Genomic DNA, 18,716 nt, shown 5'->3' with positions numbered 1-18,716 from the left:
AGTGCGCCTGCGCGCAGCGGGGGCGGTCGGGCGGGGCTCCAGCCTAGGAGGTGCGTGAGGGGCTGAGTCCAGGAGTGGGAGACGTGGAGTGCAGGTAATATGCGATCTGGGGGCGCGGCGTCTCGGCTGCCCTCCTCGTGTCGTCCTTCGAATATAATGCATCTCTCCTCTTATATCGTCCTCTGTCCCTTTATGTCCCCATTCCTCCCCTTATGTTGCATCCCGCTTAAATCGTTACCACTCCCGTTATGTCGCCATCACCCTCCTTAGGTCGTCGTCAACCCCCTTAACAAGATTTCGTTCCTTTAAGTCCCCATGGCCACCACATGTCGCAGTTACCCCCCTTTAAGTCGTGTCGCCTTCTCATATCGCCTTCACCCCTCTTTTGTTGCTATTACTCCTTTACGAAGTCCTTCTCATAAATCGTCATCATACCCCCGTGTCACCTTCGCACGCCTCCTGTCACCATCTCCGTAAGTTACGCTCACGCTTCCCTTATATCTTCCTCATCCTTTATGTCTCCATCCCTCCCCGTCCTCTGACAGTCACTGTCCGTGCCTAATGCTTCTAGTTTTCCCCATAAGGACCTACCCTGCCCTACAGTTGTTATTCTTCCCTTCATGTCTCCGGTATTTCCCCGTGTCCCCTCTCACATACCGGGTACTAGAGCCCGTTATCCTGGCTCCACCACTAAGCATCTGGGTAACCTTGACCACCTAATCACACGTCTGCAGTCGCAGCTTCCTCATCTGTGAAACGCACACAAGGACACCTACGTCAGGGATGATTGTGAGGATCCTGCGTGTTTATTCTTGTGACATGCCCAGCTTGATGTGGCCATTTGAGCTAATATTATTAATCATCGCACCCTCACCTTCATCCAGTCACCTTCATCCGCTCCTCATTGCCGCTCTCCCCCTCCCCCCAGCTGCCCTCATCATTACCGTGGTGTCGTCACCATTCCCTGTATCCTGATACTCTCTGCCACACCAGCCAACCCCTGCTGTCCCACATCATGATCACTATGCTGTCCTCACCTCTGCCACATCACCACACCTGAGGGGGTGACCCATCAGCCATCACGAACCTTGCTCATGTAAATACTTAATCCCTATCTCCTTACCTTGTTGGAGTGACTGATTTCCCACCCCCAAATTGAGAGCACTTAGCCAATGGCAGGAGTCGAGGAGCGCTTGGTGGGAGGAAGACTCTAGAAAGCTTAGACCCAACCCTTCCTTGACTTATAGAATTGGGGGTGCAGAGAGATGAGGCAGGTCTCACCACACCTTTGTCAAACCTCAGCAACCCTGAATCCCCAGGTGGAAAGGTAAGTATCTTAGTCACTCAGCTTGCCTTAGCATGGCCATGTAGGACAGCCATTACAGTGTGTGTCTGGGGACTGGAACACCCTGGTTCCAATCTTGGTTCTAGCATTTAGTACTTAAATAGTACTAAATGACCTTGGGCAGCTGGCTTAAGGTCCCTGTGCCTCAGTTGCTACATCCTGCAACATGGGAATGAAAAATGCAAGTTAATTCATTCAATAAATATTTATTAAGCATGTTCTACATGTTCAGCATTGTGCTAGGCATTGGGGACACATCAGTGAATAAAACAGAGATCCTTGGCCTCATGGAGTTTACATTCTATCAGGGGTAAGAGACAGTACACAAACAGGGAAGTAGATTATATGATGTGTTAGGAGGGAGTTGGGGGATGCAAAGATTATAGTTTTAAGTAGGGTGATCTGGTGACATTTGAACAAAGACTTGAAGAGGGGAGAGAGTGACATGGCTGTCTGGGGGAAGAGCGGCATTCTAGGCAGAGAGAACAGCAAATGCAAAGGTCCTGAGGTAGGAGCATGCATGGAATATTTAAGGAATAGCAAGGAGACCAGTGAGGGAGGAGAGGGATGGGGAATGAAGTCAGCAGGGTGATGGGGGCAGATCATCTGGGGTCTCATGGGCCATGGAGAAGACTTTGGCTTTACTCTGAGTGAGGTGGGAGCCATGGGAGGATTTGGAGGAGAGGAGGGATGTGATCTGATGTGACATGACGTGACATGAAGAAGCAGCAGCAGCTGGAGAACGTCTACCAAGGATGGATTGGCAAGAGCAGCCTGGTTGGAAGGACAGCCAGACTCCTCTTCTGAAAGCTGCACTCACATATCCTTTGTATTTGGAGAAAGCTTCAAATGTCCCTCTCAAAGATTAGGGGTGGGATGGGGTGGGGAGGGATGTTGGTAGGGGTTTTGAGAGGCTACTGGGGAGGGGCGGAGGGCGTCACAGAATATAAAGTGTTTTGAGCAGTGCCTGGTTCAATAAACATAAGGAGACCCCGCTCTCCCACATCCTGTCCTTTCACAGGCTCAGACCTCCCTGAGGGTGGCAAGGAAAAGACATTCTGCCTTATTCTGTGTTCGGGAATTGGTTTGACACTGTTGTGTCCTGGCACAGAACTGAGCTCTGGGTTCAAATTCTTGGCCGACAGACCAACGCCGTGTGACCTGGGCAGTGATTTCCCTGAGCCCTACCTCGTCATCTGAAAAACAGAGATAATAACGCTTCTTTGCCCCAGATGTGTTGTGTTGTTCTTTTTGAACTGAGACATCAACCATTTTCATCGTTTTATTTTTCTCCAAGGCACCAACTGTATGTTTTGCTCATTTAATCTACTGTCTTACTCCCTCAAAAGAATTTTTTCCTTCCTAGGGACTTTTTGTTTGTTTTTTCTGTGCTATATCTCCAATTTCTAGATAAGGTTTGTAAGAGAATAAGCCCAAGAGGTTATTAAGGGGAGATCATTCAGGGCTTTGGGAGCCACAGTGAGGAGCTGAGACTTTATTCTGCAGATACCAGGGGGCCACAGAAAGGTTTTGAGCAGAGGGTGGACAAGTCAGACTCAGATGGAGGGGGAATTGGAAGGGTTGAGTGGAGGCTGGGAGCCACAGGATGTGGCTGGAGTGGGGACCCAAGTGGGAGAGGCCAGTTCGGGGCCATGGAGGGGAGAGAAAACGGTTGGGTGGGAGACACACTTGGGAGGCCAAGTGGATAAGTTGTGGGCGGTCCAGGACAAGGCCCAGGACTCTGGGGGAGTCAGGGCTTTCTGGAGAAGGTAGCACACAGGCTGAGACCTGAAGGATGGGTAGAACAGCTCTCCTTGAAAGGGGGACCCGGGGGAGGAGCAGGTTTGGGAGAGATCCTAAGGACAGTTGGAGACATGGTGGGTGTATGGGGCTTAGGGACACCTGGGTGGAGGTGTCTAGGAGGCCATGGGACTTCCGGAGCTGAAATTCAGGGGGGAGGTGGGAATCGGAGACAGCTTTGGAGTCAGAAAGGGGGACTGAAGCTATAATGGTGGGGAAGGTCCACAGGGGCTGTCCATGTAGGGCCCAAGAGGACATTGTAAGATGGTTGCACTTGGTCCTGGAGGCAATGGGGAGCCACAGAGGGGGTTTGAGTAGGGATGGGACAGCTTAGACTTTTGAGTTCCAGTTCAGAAGTATTCGCCATTCATGATGGAGTGTTGGGGGACAGGGGGTTGCGTGTGTATTTTTTTACTTATTTAATTGTTTTTCAGACTAAGCATCTTCTCTCCCTAGAAGGGGCACCTTCTAGGGGGTCCTTTGAAATAAAAGGTCTACTGCTAAAAACAAAACAAAAAAGTTTACAAAACCAGTGCTCTGTTCTGTTTTCTGTAGACTTGACCACAGACAATTGTGCAGTCAGTCCGAAGGGGTCTGCACAATCAAATGAAAATCGGCTCCTTTAAACCCAAGAACAGTTCTGTTTTGAACCGTATGGAAGGTCCATAGGTTAGTGAATGTTTCCTGAGGTATGGCCTGTCCAGTGCTTCACGTGGGCTTCAGCAGCTAACTGGCCCCACACCCTTCTTTGCACTTTCATACGTCTTGAATCAACCTTGAACTGACCTTGAATTTTACCCTCAGGCTGAGGTGTCATCTGCACCTACCCTGTTGCTCTGGGCTTAGAACACAAGCTACTTACACATTGTGTGTACACGAGTGTCATTATGTCTAGGGAGACATCCAAGAAAGTCTCTTCTCAAGGGTTTCCATTCTACTGCTTCTTTTCTTCTGTTTTCAATAAACATTTATTGAGTGGTTACAACGTGCTAGGCACAGGGTGGGTAGAGGAATAAATTAGACATAGACTTAGCTTTTTAAGGGACACATATAGGTTTATCTATGATAAAAGTGTGTCCAGGGTGCTAGGGGACACAGCTAACCAGCCAGCTTGTATCTGTGCTACCTGGCCTGCTATGGATGGTTTCACTGACTGCCCAACAAACGTGAGGTTGGTATATTAGTCTACCCATTGTTCTGAGAATGCAAGGAACGCAAGTGAGGTTCAGAGAAGGGAGCCTCTTCTCCCAGTAACACACAGAGCTGAGATCTGAACCCAGGGGGTTGGGACTGCAAGACGCACCCCCTTAAACCATTCAGAGATCCCCCAGCCACCACTCCCCAGATGGGTATAAAGTGATCCCCTTTTTTTTTTTTTTTTTTTTTGCGGTACGCGGGCCTCTCACTGTTGTGGCCTCTCCCGTTGCGGAGCACAGGCTCCGGACGCGCAGGCTCAGCGGCCATGGCTCACGGGCCCAGCCACTCCGCGGCATGTGGGATCTTCCCGAACCGGGGCACGAACCCGTGTCCCCTGCATCGGCAGGCGGACTCTCAACCACTGCGCCACCAGGGAAGCCCAAGTGATCCCCTTTTTATGAATGAGGGCAGCAGAGCTCAGAGAAGTAAAGCCCCACGCCTGATGTCACTGAGTAAGAAAGTGACAGGGGTGGGATCTGAACCCTGGCGCCTCCAACCCAAAACACTACTATGGAAGAGGGATCAAGTCTCCCACCCCAACCCTCACGGGTGTTCAGGGAGCTGTGAGCCAACACGTGTCTCAAAAGCCGGGTGGGTTTTGCTTCCTCCTTTTCTGTGCGCTGTGGTTCACAACCCAAGTCAGGCAGGGCACAAGCCAAGGGAACAGGGAGATATTCTGTGGGCTGGTGAAACTGCACAGCTCAGTCCCGCAGGCTGGGACTCGAACCCAGCCAAAACCCAGAGTGGGCTTTGAACCCACGTTCTTTTAACTGAAACCACACACCCGGTCTCAGGACTTAATGAAGCTTAGGTTCTTTATGTCTCAGCGCAGAAAGAATTCAGTGAGAGACAAAGTGATAGGTAAAAAGTGGATTTATTTAGAGAGATACACATTCCATAGACAGAATGTGGTTCATCTCAAAAGGCAAGAACGGCCCTGGGAAAAACACACTCCATAGAGTGTGGGCCGTCTCGGAACGCGAGAGGTCCGGAAATATGGGGTAGTTTTTATGAGCTGGGTAATTTCATTGGCTAATGAGTGGGAGGATTATTCCAACTGTCTTGGGGAAGGGGAGGAGATTTCCAGGAATTGGGCCCCGCCCACTTTTTGGTCTTTTAGGTCACCTTGGAACTGTCATGGCACCTATGGTTGTGTCATTTAGCATGTGCAAATGCATTGGTCCCCAGCCTTTTTGGCACCAGGGACCGGTTTCGTGGAAGCCAATTTTTCCACGAGCGGGGTGGGTGGGGGGTGGTTCAGGCGGAGGGATGGGCAGCGGCAGATGAAGCTTCGCTCGCTCGCCCACCGATCACCTCCTGCTGTGCGACCTGCTTCCTAACAGGCCGTGGACTGCTAGCGGTCCGTGGCGCGGGTGTTGGGGACCCCTGTGCTAACGTATATAATGAGGCTCAAAGTCTACTGGAAGTCAAATCTTCCGCCACCTTGGACCTAGTTGGTTCTAACCAGTTCATGCTGTATCCTCAACGGCTGTGTCATTCTTTTAAAGATTGTGCCCTGCCCCCTTCCCTCCCGTTTCACTGGGAGGGGGCACACCTGCTGGTGGAGGTGCCCCCTACACCAGCGAGGAAGCAGGGCATGAGGACCAGCCTGGACATTGCACTGGAGCCCCAGGGTGAGTTCTAGGTTCCTGGGAACCCTGGAATTGAGGTGAGCTGAGAAGGCCAGCACTTGCCGGCCTGGCTCTGTCGGCCCGGCTGTCCATATCCTGCTTCAGTTTCACCCTGCCCTGCTCCCCCTAGGGATCTGGGGATTGAGGGTGCTGGATACCTATCCAGCTGAGGCCACAGTCCCCTTTTGGAGACTGGGATGTTGGGGAAGGGCGCCCGCAGCTAGGAGCCTGAGCCTCAATTTAATTTCCATGGAAGGCCTATGTGCATTTTTTAAAATAGTGAGTAAAGGCCCACAGTAAAAAGCAGTCATCTTGCCTGGCCGAGGGTGGGGAGGACGGAGGCGGAGGGAATCATGCCTTTTTTCTTTTCTTTTTGGCTGTTAGGACCCTTGAGACAATCATATTTATTGAGAACCTCTTGCATGCCCATTCTCTGCACTTGATATATATGAATTCCTTGAGTTAGAAGGAGCCACTCAGATTTTAAACATCTCAAATTTTACATGTTCAAAAGACACACATTATTTATTTATTTTTGATATTTTTAAAAAAATTTATTCCTGGTCTTTTCCCCAAACTTGGTCCTCCTCAGTGTTCCCCCAAATCACACGCCCACCCCAGTCAGTTACCCACACAGCCAGAGGGAGCCTGTAAACCTGTATTCGTTTCCTGGGGCTGCTGTAACACGTGAGCACAAACTGCGTGGCTTAAAACAACAGAAATTTATTTTCTCACAGTTCTGGAGACCAGAAGTCCAAAATCAAGGTGTCAGTAGGGCTGTGCTCTCTCCAGAGCCTCTAGGGGAGATTCTGTTCCCTGCCTCCGCCAGGTTCCGGTGGCTCCTGGTGCACCTGGGTTTGCAGCCCATCATTCCAGTCGCTGCCTCCCTGGTCATGTCTCGTTTCTGTCTCTTTTAGAGATACTTGCCCTTGGGTTTAGGACCCACCCAGATAATCCAGAATAATCTCATCTTTAAATCATTGACTTAATTACATCTACAAAGATCCTTTTTCCAAATAAGGTCACATTCACAAGTTCCAGGAGTGATGACCACATCTGACATATCTTTTCTGAGGCCCCCATTCAACCCACCACAATCCCCAAAGGAGATCATGTTCCCTCCTCTGCTCAGAACCTACCCGTGGCCCCGTCCTTCTTGCCACAGTCCAGGTAGCCCAGCATGATCTGGTCCTGTCACCTCAGACTTACCTCCTCTGCCTCCTCCCACAGGCCATTCCACTACAGACACACTGGCCTCCTCGCTCTTCCCTATCCACACCAGGCACACTCCTGCCTCACGGCCTTTGCACTGGCTGTTCCCTCTGCTCAGAACACTCTTCCCCAAGATGTCCAGTAGCTCCATTCCTCCTCTGCTTGAAGTTTTTTTCCCTCAGGGATCCCCTTCTCTGCGAGGCCTTCCTTGACCTCTTTATTTAAAATTGCAAGCAATCCCAACCCCGGCCCCACCCCTGTCCCTCTTCCCTGAGTCTCCATAGCACTTATTACCTTCTAACATATAATTTAATTTAATACTGTTTTTTGTCTGTCTTTCCTCATGTCAGTTTTGTTCACAGTGATATCCCCAGTGCCTAAAACAATACCTGGTGCACAGGTACTCAATAAATGTGTGCAAAATTAATGAACAGCCTTGTAAAAAGTAGGTGCTATTCTTGCTGTGCCCATTTTGCAGATGGGGAAACTAGGGCACAGATGCACTGTCAGTTCTCTGAAGTCAGTCACGTACATGCTGAGGCTCATATTAGGATCAGGCACCTGGCTCTGGGAGCCACAGTGTTAACTGCCTCGCCAATCTAACCCAGTCTACACCACCTCTTCAGGACTAGTTTTCTTTTTAAATATTGATACCTTAGGTGTATTGCTTTGATAAAAATATAACAAGTCAAAATTAAACCCATCATTACAGACCTGTCATCACGGCACAATTTGAAAGCCAAAAGCTCGCTAACAAACTGAATGAAATGCGTCTATTTTCTTCCTATTTTTGATTTATTACCGGCCATCCCAGTTCCCCTGGCTCACCTTGCAGGGTCCCTCACAGCTCCGCACCCTACCTCTGCCCAGTTTTGTTTTTGTTTATCAGCTTCCCTAATTTCACATCACCTGCTGTTCCAACCCCATATTCTTAAAACATTTCTCACCACGGTCCTTCACAAATAAATAAATAAAAGGCAAACTTGTTTCGCACCCCATGCCTCCCCCTCCCCCCACCCTCCAACCCTGCGGTCAGCCACATCCAAGACTTATCTTCTGCTTCTCTTGGTGACCTCTGGAGTTCCAAATAACCTTGATCTGTTGCCATTTCTTGCTGGATCCATTTGACCCATCCCGGTTTGGCTCGCTCCCTGCAATGATAGGAGGGGATCTAGCTGTGTTCTTCCGCCCTTGCCGATCTGGGATCGGACGTTGGGGGGAAAGGGGTTTCCAAATTATCCTTTCAGATCTAGGCAGGATATTGCGGTGAGGAGAGAACCTGGCTCCCTTTTGGAATTTCCTTCCTTTTTTCTTCCTTTTTTTAAAACACATTAATGCATGCGCATGAATTTTTTAAAACGTGACAAAACCTGGGACGCGGCAACACCTGTGTAGGCTTTATAATTATTTTTTAACCTGCACAGAGATGTTTTCTCTTCTTTTCTGTAAGTCGCTCATATTTCACAATTTTAAAAAAGAAAATAGGCCGACGATAAAAAGCAATCCTGACCCACCCCCAAATCCCGCTGTCAAGGCAACCACTTCCAACGCTGTTGCTCCCCTCAGTAATAATCCTTCTCTGCATCTGTTGACTTCCTGCCTGGATGTGGGGAAGGGGGTCCTGCCCCTCTTTCATTGAGAAAGGTGGGCGGGGAGGGGGACCTCCAATTTATTTCTCCATCTGTGGCCTTAAATCCTGCTTCGGAGATATGAGATGGTATGTGGGAAACCTTGTTTACCCCTCCAGCCAGAGCCTGGATTTAAGAGACAAAATTTTTAAAATCCTTATCAAAATATCAGTTGACTTTTTTTTTTTTTTAACGAAACACTGACTGCAGTCCACAATCCAAGGGAAAACCCACCATCCCCTTCCCCCCCACCGCTCTTCCCCTCCCTTAGCGTGGGCTGTGTCTTCTAAGCTGATTTCATCGCTACGTTCCTAAATCATGTTATTCAGCCTTGATCATTCCATTTCATTTTATAATTTTTAAAGTCATTAATCTTATTTATGTATTTATTCTTGACCAGGTAATACATGCCCGTGGTACAAAAATTCACAAGGTTTGCAGACGAGAAAAGATGTGGGGGTCTTTTTTCTGTTTACCTGTGGCCTCCCTACCCCACATGGGGGCTCTAGGGTGGACCTTGGCAAAGCCAATCGCTCAGCCATGTACTCTCCCTCCACCCCCGTCAGGTTGGCTGTACTGGGCGGCCGGGCCCCCCTTCTCCCTGCGGTGAGCCCGGACCGGCGCGCTCACTGCGCAGACTCCCCGCTGCAGTGGGCGGAGCCCCCCTCGGTCCCCGCCCCCGCCCCTCCGCCCCGGCTCAGCCTGTCGGGGCAGAAGCTGGGGCCCCGTGGAGGTAGCAGCAGCTGCCTGCCGAGTAAGGCCGAGGCCCCTCTGGGGTAGGGGAGGGGAGGATGGTTTCGGGGATGGGCTGGGGTCTGGCGGGGAGGCCGCGATGGTCCTGGGCTCCCGGCCTGAGCTGTCTAGTCGTTACCTGAGGGTGAGGGCAAAGGAGCCACCTGGAAAATGACTTCTGGGTAATCCCAGGGCTGGGAGAAGCCAGGCACAAAGATTTAGGGCTCCGCTGACCCAATCCGGAGCTGTCATTTTGGGAATGTATAGGTTAGAGCTCAGAGAAGGGAAGGCGCTAATGGGGAGCAGTGTGGGTGCTGATGAGGGGCAGGGTGGGCGCTTGGGGGGGCAGGGTGGGCACTAAAGGGGGGCAGGGAGGGCACCGCAGAGGAATAGGAGGAAAGCAGAGGAGTTGGACTTTGAGGGATTTCGAAATCCCAACTGACCAGCAGTCAGCTTCCTCCTTTAGGGGTGGCAGGCTCAGTGCCAGTGGCCCCCGTGATCACAGACAAGGCGACCCAGGGAGTCCCGTGAGCCCGAGGCTGATCCGCTTTCTGTGATGTCCCCCAAAAGCCTAGAACACCCCACACAGTGCCAGCTTTTGTTCCCTGCAGTTTGGAGACCCTGACACACCCACTTTCCCACTGGAATCTGTATAACCCCTGGCTGCCCAGCAAGATGAAGCCTAAACTGATGTACCAGGAGGTAGGTGGATGGGGGACCCAGTGGGGAGGGGCTGGACCCAGCAGAGGGTGGGGGCCCCACTGAGCTGCCCTGTCACCCCCACACACACCATCATCCCTGTCCCCCAGCTGAAGGTGCCTGCTGAGGAGCCCTCCAACGAACTACCCATGAACGAGATCGAGGCATGGAAAGCTGCAGAAAAGGTAGGAGCCCACCGCCACCCTCACTCTGTCTCAGCCATGGCCTGGGCTGCCCTCCTTGGGCTGGCTGATCACCTCCTCCTCCCCACAGAAGGCCCGTTGGGTCCTGCTGGTCCTCATCCTGGCAGTCGTGGGCTTTGGTGCCCTGATGACTCAGCTGTTTCTATGGGAATACGGCGACTTGCATCTCTTTGGGCCCAACCAGCGCCCAGCCCCCTGCTATGACCCTTGCGAGTAAGTGGAGGGGGGCGTGGGCGACTCAGATGGTGGGGGGAGGGGCCCTGCCAGGCCGGGGACACTTCAACACGCACTAAGCAGGGCCTGCACCCAGTGGTCGAGACAGAATAAGGTGATTGCCGACTCCCAAGTGGACCGTCACGGTTCTTCCCTCCATGCCCACCTCCTTCCCCCACACTGTTGCCATGGCAGCCACAGCATCATCTTCTATCTGTCTGTGAACAGACACACATGGCATCTTCCATCCACATCTGTGGACAGACACACACACACACACACACACACACACACACACAGACAGACATCCACATGCACAACCTTCCTTCCACACCTCTAGACAGACAAATGCAGACACACAGAGAATCACGAGTACCGACACAAATACACATAGTCTTCCATCCTCCGTGGGCAGACAAGTGAGCACTTACATTCCAGCCCCCTATGGCTGATTCTGCCTCCCCCCAACCCCAGAGCAGTGCTGGTGGAGAGCATTCCCGAGGGCCTGGACTTCCCCAATGCCTCCACGGTCAACCCCTCCACCAGCCAGGCCTGGCTGGGCCTGCTCGCCGGTGCCCACAGCAGCCTGGACATTGCCTCCTTCTACTGGACCCTCACCAACAACGACACCCACACTCAGGAGCCCTCTGCTCAGCAGGTACCTGGCAACCTGGGCCCTGGCTGGCAGCGGGTGGGGGGGCGGGGGGGGGTTGGAGGGAGGCACTGGGGAGGTGGATGAAAGGGGTTTCCCTATAGCCCGGGAGACAGGTGGACATGTCTCACACAGCGGGTTGGACACAGGTGTTTGGAAGCAACTGTCTTCACATGGCCCTCTGGACTGGGGGCGTTTTGTCACAGTCATCTGGAGGCCTCTGAATGTCAGGGTATGGGTTTGGTTACGAGGGATTAGGCTGGCAGATATCGCTCACCCACAAGCTGCCCTGACCCTGTCACACAAAGAAATGGAAACATGGAGTGAGTACCAGCCCAGCCTCAGGCCAGGCTGCCACTTCCCAGCTGTGTGACCTTGGGCAGGTCACTTCACCTCTCGGTCTTCAGTTTCCTCATCTGTAGAATGGGGCAATATCTAGCACTCCCCTCTTGTGAGGATGAAACGGGCTAATCCCTGCCAGTTATAGCACAATGCCCGACAGAGTCAGCCCTTTATAAGCATTTGCTCTGATAGCCTTGTTAGGGTCTGCAGACAAACTTAAAAAACATAAAACTTCAAGATTTGAAAAGGAACAGCCTAGGTGGATAAGCCCTTCATCGAAAGACATGGTGAATTTGTCCCTTTTTTTCCCCTTTCCTTGCTGCCACTCTTTGTCAGAGGTAGGCTTAAAATGTATTAAAATCGTGAGGTTTATTAAGCACTGCCTGAAAAAATATACAACAGTTAAAAATGATATGAGCTGGAAATTCCCTGGCGGTCCAGTGGTTAGGACTCTGCAGTTTCACTGCCAAGGGCGCGGGTTCAATCCCTGGTTGGAGAACTAAGATCCCACAAGCCAAAAAGAAAAGAAAGTCATGAGCTCCCACGCCCTGCTGGTTCCTACTGGAATGGTTCAAAGCACAAAGCACAGACATAGGAGGCAGACCATCTGAGTTCAAATCCTGCTTCCCCATTGATTTCTCCAATGCTCAGTTTCCCCATCTGCACCTTGGGATATACTCAGATTTGCCTCATCAGTGAGAGTGGTGAGAAGTCAGTGAGTTCACATGTAAAGGGGCTTAGAAGGGCCCTGGCTCACAGTAGAAACCAGGGAATCAATGGCTGTTGCTATTAATGTTATTGGCATCATCAGGCCTCACCCAAACCTTCCCAGACCCCAAGCCTGCACTGTGCCCCCAACATCCTGCAAGGTGCCCAGAGGTCCCTTCTGTGACGGGCATTGATACTTCCAAGTCAGGATCTTGGGAAGGTCCCGTGAAGGGCAGGAGTGGCAGGGAGGCCCTAGCAGGGCTCAGAGCGCCAATTATTAAAACAGATAAAGGGACTTCCCAGGTGGTCCAATGGTTAAGACTCTGCACTTCCACTGCGGGGGGCATGGGTTCAATCCCTGGTCGGGGAACTAGGATCCCGCATGCCACACAGTGTGGCCCCAAAAAATCAATAAAATAAAATAGATACAGGTTTTAACATCTTAACCTGTGTAAAGCCTTCCCTGAGTGTACCGGCTAATGTAAAGCCTGATCAGATCTAGAAGCTTAATCTCAAAACAGCTCCATGGGGGGTCCTGCGTGGGGTTGGAGAGTTGGCTCATCCAGCCCCTCAGAGGCTCTCCCCTCCTCCCAGGGCGAGGAGGTCCTCCGGCAGCTACAGACCCTGGCACCCCGAGGTGTGAAGGTCCGCATTGCCGTGAGCAAGCCAAGTGGGCCCCAGCCCCAGGCAGATCTGCAGGCCCTGCTGCAAAGCGGTGAGCTAGGGGGCAGCTGGGGGTGGGCTGGGCCTGGGGCTGCCCAAGCCAGCACCCTGACCACCACCCCTGTCTGTCCAGGTGCCCAGGTCCGCATGGTGGACATGCAGAAGCTGACCCATGGCGTCCTGCACACCAAGTTCTGGGTGGTAGACCAGACCCACTTCTACCTCGGCAGTGCCAACATGGACTGGCGTTCCCTGACCCAGGTCTGCCTGCACCCTGCCCACCGCCCTTCTAGGCCGCTCCCTGCCCCACAGGGCACCCGGCCTCCAGCTGCGCCCCGCCTCAACCCCAGAGTCCTCTCTTCCAGTCTCTGCAATGGCTTCCTTCCCACCTCCTACCTAACATCCCCAAATCCAGCCCTCCACCACCCTCGCTCTGCTCAGGGAAGCCCCTCTGATCCCCGATGGCATCTACAGGACATTCCAGGCCCTGTCCACCCATTTGACCTTGACGATTCACTCTCTACATGCCTGCTCTAAGCCCAGCCCTGTTCTGATGCTGGGGACGTGGTGGACCTCTTGGAACCCCCGGTCCAGGGTGGAGACGGGCCTGTCACCAGTGTCAGCCCAAAAGGGTCAAGTCTGAGTTGGTGGCGAGGCGGGAGCACAAGTGGAGGGGTCAGGGCCAGGATGGGCGACCCAACCTGGGGTACCAAGGAAAGTCTCCCAAAAGAGATGAAAACTAATCTGATAACTGGAGGAGCTGGAGGAATTGGCACAGGACAGGAAAAAGGAACAGCTTAGGCAGTGATCATTTGCTCAACAAACATTTTCCAAACCCCTAATCTCACCAGCCCCGCGGGGAGATGCTGAACACACAGCTGTCCCTGAGACATCCCCTGTGCCTGTCCTCCCAGTCCAATGGGGAGGCAGGTTTGTCATCAGAGAGGGTGATGAAGGAGGCCCAAGGGACCCTGAGAGCCTCAAGGAATGCCTGACACAGGCTGGGCAGTCAAGGCAGGATTCCCGGAGGAGGAAACTGTCAACTGAGACCTAAGACTGAGTAGGAGCTCAGTGGAGGGTAGAAGCAACAGTGTACGCAAAGGTTCAGGAAACCTGGAGCTTTGGAATAACTGATTTTCACCAAAACTTAAGATTTTAATCTTGAGTCAAGATCATGTCCATCCCAGGACTTCAGCTGGGGGAAGGGGGGTGGGGGCACGGTTAAGGGGCAGAAAGAAAGGAGACAGGGGCAGAGAGAGGGGGAGATAGAAGGGCAAGGGGCAGGAAGGGGGACTTGGGGGGGGCAGGGGGAAGGGCTGCAGGTGTCCATGTCATCTGTGGGCGCCAGGCCATCATCCCCGGGCTCATTGTTGCCCTCCCACAGGTTAAGGAGCTGGGCGTGGTCATGTACAACTGCAGTTGCCTAGCTCGAGACCTGACCAAGATCTTCGAGGCCTACTGGTACCTGGGCCAGGCGGGCAGCTCCATCCCGTCAACCTGGCCCCGGCCTTATGACACCCGCTACAATCAAGAGACACCAATGGAAATCTGCCTCAACGGAACCCCTGCTCTGGCCTACCTGGCAGTGAGTCCGAGGGAAGAGGGGCCTGTCACACCCCGGCCACATCCCTTCTCTCGGCCCCCATCAAGCCCTGCCTAGTGACTTGGTAGGGATGGGGGTTCCTGACCACTGGCTGCCACTTCTGCTCACTCGGGGCCTGGGCTGTGTCCCAACCTCCCTAGGCCTTGGTTTCACATAGAAAATAAGTATTGCAACATTTACCACCTCTTAGGGCTAGTGAGAGGCACGGCTGGGTCCATGCAGGCCGAGCCCTGGGTGACCTGTCCAGTATAGCTGCATGTCGCATTTTTAATCAATTAAAATGAACTACAGTTAAAAACTCAGTTCCTCAGTCACCCTAGCCACATTTCAAGTGCTTAACAGCCACACATAGCAAGCAGTTGCCATACGGGACAGTGCAGATAGAGAACATTTCCATCAATGTGGAAAGTTCTATGGGACAGCACCCACTATTGCCCTTGGCACTCTGGACAAGGCACCGCTGTTTTTAGCTGTTGGTATTTTCACTAGTTGGGGTGGCCAACCTGGGTCCCCCCGAGCAAGTCACCTGGCCAAGCCCAGTGTCATCCTGGAGGGCCCACACTAAGGCATGGATGGAGGGACGCGATTCATTGGGGTCCTTTGCTCCTGTGACCTCCCACGGGACATTAATGGTTCCCCCGTTACCACTACCCCTTTCAGAGCTCGAGTTTGCTCACCTGTTGTGAGGATGGAGAGAGCTGGGTGAAGGGCCTGGTGTGGCTGGGCACATGAGGAGTGCCATCAGGCTGGACTGTAAGTCAGGGACAAAAGTGATTAGAGCAGAGGTCCTCAAACTTGAGCATGCATTAGAATCACCAGAAGGGCTTGTGGAAAGCCAGATTCCTGGGCTCCACCCCAGCACCTTGGTTCTGTGTGCCATGGGCAGTGAGGCCCAAGAACTTGCATTTCTAACAAGTTTCCAGGTGATGCTGTTGCTGCCTGACCAGGGACCTCATGTTGAGAACCACTGGGTTAGAGCATAAGTTCTGGAACCAGACAGCCTAGGTTCAAACCCTGGCTCCATTTATCAGCTGTGTGACCTTAGGCAAATCACTTACCCTCTCTGAGCCTCCGTTTGCTCACCTGCAAAAAAAGACGTGGTAATTATCCCTCTCCTTCATGGAGGCTGAGCATTAGTGAGACCCGCAGGACCTGGCTCGTGACAAGCTCTCTGTAGCAGGGGTCCACTGTGAAGGACATGTGTCTTGACTGTCCCCTCATCCCCCAGAGTGCACCCCCACCACTGTGTCCAAGTGGCCGCACCCCAGACTTGAAAGCCCTGCTCAACGCGGTGGACAATGCCCGGAGTTTCATCTACATCGCGATCATGAACTACCTGCCCACCATGGAGTTCTCCCACCCGCACAGGTACCGCTGGGCGCGTGGACAGGGGTTAGGGTAGGGATCCACCGTGAGTGGAAGAGGAGACAGGAGAGAGAGCGATGGGGCCCAGAAAGCAGTCACGGGGCCAAGACCAAGGGACAGAGGGAGGGGATGCCATGGGGAGAGACAGAGGTGACAGGGAGAGTGGGTCTGGATGGTCAAGACAAGGAGAAGGGGACAGAGAAGAGGATGAGAATATTCGGGGGGTGGTGTGGAGACGGGGGACTGGAGGCTTAAGGCAGAGGATGCAGGATGTGGGATTTCTGCAGGTAGGAGGCAGGGAGTGTGGGCTGGATATGGGATGACGGGCTTGGGAGGTAGGACTAAGCGTATTCAGGTTTGGGGCAGCAGGGTTGGGGTTTGAGATCTGGGATAGGAAGTGGCGATGACTGGACTCTGGGGGCTCAGAGCAGGTAGTCTGGGGGCAGCAGACAAGACAATGAGAAGATTGGTGGGGGGAGCAGGGCTTGGAGCTAGAGATGGGGTGGGGGCTTGGGGCTTCTCAGAAGCTGCAGCGGGCCCCAGGCCTGGCTCCCTAAAGCTGAAGTGAGGCCTCCCTCCGCATCCTGCACCCCCCCTCCCCAAGGTTCTGGCCTGCCATTGACGACGGGCTGCGGCGGGCTGCCTATGAGCGGGGCGTCAAGGTGCGCCTGCTGGTCAGCTGCTGGGGGCACTCTGAGCCATCCATGCGGGCCTTCCTGCTCTCCTTGGCTGCCCTGCGTGACAACCACACCCACTTTGACATCCAGGTGGTAAGCAACACTACCCCAGACCTACCCATCAGCCCCTATGCGGGGCAGTACCGGGGACACAGCAATCGTGGAGCTCACCTGTCACCTGACAGGGACGACCCACAGTGGGCTGTGCCCTGATTGGCCAGAATCAAGGGCACGGGCAGAGGGGTTAGGGCTGGGATGGGGAAGCCCAGCAGAAGCTCCTGCCGCAGCCTGAGGGGTCGTGGAAGACTTTCTGGAAAAGGGGACATCTGAGGTAAGACCTAAGGGATGAATAGGAGTCATTCTAGAGGGGTCAGGCGGCCTATGAGGCGACAGGGTCCTCCCTTTCAGCCGGCATTTACCGAGTACCCATGCTGGCCCCCAGGCCCGCGAGGGAAGCAGCTGAGTCCCCAGTCCTGCAGACCTGGTGCCACTCCCCACCCCAGACCCTGGGGCTTCTCTAACCCAACCCCGCATCTCCCCTCCCTCTCAGAAACTCTTTGTGGTCCCTGCGGACGAGGCCCAGGCCCGAGTCCCTTACACCCGCGTCAACCACAACAAGTACATGGTGACTGAACGTGCCACCTACATCGGTGAGTGTCCTGGGCGCCGCTGGGGCGGGGGGACGGAAGGGGGTCCAGGCAGCACCACGGGCCCTGACTCTCTGGACCCCCGCTCCCTGTAGGAACCTCCAACTGGTCCGGCAGCTACTTCACCGAGACAGCGGGCACCTCGCTGCTGGTGACGCAGAACGGGCGGGGCGGGCTGCGGAGCCAGCTGGAGGCCGTTTTCCTGAGGGACTGGGACTCCCCTTACAGCCATGACCTTGACACCTCAGCCGACAGCGTGGGCAACGCCTGTCGCCTGCTCTGAGGCCCGGTCCAGTGGACAGGCCAGGCCTGCGAGGGCCCCGCGGGCGCGGGTGTTCCGGGTCTCAATCCCTGTCCCCGTGCCCCCGCTTCTGTCTGCCCCATCGTGGCTCCCACAGGCTCCCCCCTTGCTCTCCCGCTTCTACCTCCACCCCCGCCAGCCTGATGCTGTGGCCGCAGAGGACCCAGCCAAGCTGGGGGAGGGATCAGCCCCCGAAGAAGTAGGGGTGCATGCTGGGCCTGGCCCCCTGGCCCACCCCACTTTCCAGGGCAAAGGGGGCCTGAGGTCATAATAAGAAGTAAATAACTTGTGTGTACAGCCTGTGCCTGACTGAGTGGTGTGAGGTGGGGTGCCGGGTAGGGGACAGCTGGCATGGGCCTCTGGTGGGGACACCTTCACGCATGCTGAGCCCTCAGTGGGTGACCCTCAGTGGGTGGTTTGGTGTGTACTGGACGCTCAGCACATGGCTGGCGTGTGCTGAGCCCTCAGTGGGTGACCAGCGTGGGCTGGCGTGTGCTGAGCCGTCGGCGCACAATGCACGTGAGCTAGCGTGTGCTGAGCAGGCGCGTGTGACCTTGAGGGCTGGCATGAACCGAGCCTCACGGAGCCAGCATGGCACAGCGTGTGCTGCACGCTCGGCACGTCCCCAGCCAGATGAGCGCGTGCTGAGCCACTGCCATAGCCCGAGGGTGGACTCGCACGTCTGGACACGAGAGCATGTACCAAGCGTGAATTTACATACACCTGCTGAGTGAACTTACACTTCGCATGTCCCAAGCATGGATGAGTGCATGCCAAGCCTGTCACGTGTGGCAAAGACAGGTCAACAGACGCTGAGAACCTGGCATCTGGCAAGCTCAGATTGGCACCTGCTGAGCACTGAGAATGTTCTGAGGGTGGATTCTTACGTGCCAGGCACTGAGCATATTTAAGGGATGGGTCAGTGTGCCAAGCACAGCCTCCAGCCTGAGCCAATGGCTGACTGGGTGCAGCATTAGAGAGCAGGGCCTGGGTGCCCCCCTGAACCCCACCCCCGTGCCAGTCCAGGCCTCAGGCAGGGAGGACAGGCATGAGGCAGTACTGCTGAACAATGCTTTATTGAAATAAACAGAGGCAGCA

At 54.0% G+C, this 18,716-nt stretch overlaps 1 protein-coding gene across 2 annotated transcripts; it reads left to right on the top strand.

Moving 5' to 3' along the window:
• The first annotated feature begins 31 nt into the window (after positions 1-31).
• On the top strand, positions 32-17,915 carry PLD3 (phospholipase D family member 3). 2 transcript variants are annotated; one of them, XM_022585634.3, is made up of 12 exons: positions 32-94; positions 10,157-10,247; positions 10,355-10,429; positions 10,518-10,660; positions 11,135-11,318; positions 12,957-13,077; positions 13,159-13,286; positions 14,410-14,610; positions 15,857-15,996; positions 16,598-16,763; positions 17,221-17,320; positions 17,413-17,915. In XM_022585634.3, the coding sequence occupies exons 2-12, from the start codon at positions 10,221-10,223 to the stop codon at positions 17,598-17,600; spliced, it is 1,473 nt and encodes a 490-aa protein (XP_022441342.1). In that variant the 5' UTR covers positions 32-94; positions 10,157-10,220; the 3' UTR covers positions 17,601-17,915. The 2 variants fall into 2 exon arrangements, with proteins under 2 accessions (XP_022441342.1, XP_022441341.1); XM_022585633.3 differs by lacking the exon at positions 32-94 and adding an exon at positions 9,439-9,567.
• Positions 17,916-18,716: the final 801 nt, after the last annotated feature.

Source organism: Delphinapterus leucas, chromosome 20 (assembly GCF_059928025.1).
Source record: "Delphinapterus leucas isolate spDelLeu-1000000601 "Yukka" chromosome 20, BTC_Dleu_Yukka2, whole genome shotgun sequence".
Lineage (NCBI taxonomy): Eukaryota > Metazoa > Chordata > Mammalia > Artiodactyla > Monodontidae > Delphinapterus > Delphinapterus leucas.
The sequence above is the reverse complement of the archived record's forward strand: the minus strand, read 5'-3'. Positions and strand labels throughout refer to the sequence as shown.

Excerpts from the sequence above, each read along its gene's own strand:
- PLD3 (XM_022585634.3), top strand. The coding sequence starts at position 10,221 with ATGAAGCCTAAACTGATGTACCAGGAG. Across the intron at positions 10,248-10,354 it reads CTAAACTGATGTACCAGGAG|CTGAAGGTGCCTGCTGAGGA; the intron begins GTAGGTGGATGG and ends CCTGTCCCCCAG. Across the intron at positions 11,319-12,956 it reads AGGAGCCCTCTGCTCAGCAG|GGCGAGGAGGTCCTCCGGCA; the intron begins GTACCTGGCAAC and ends CCCTCCTCCCAG.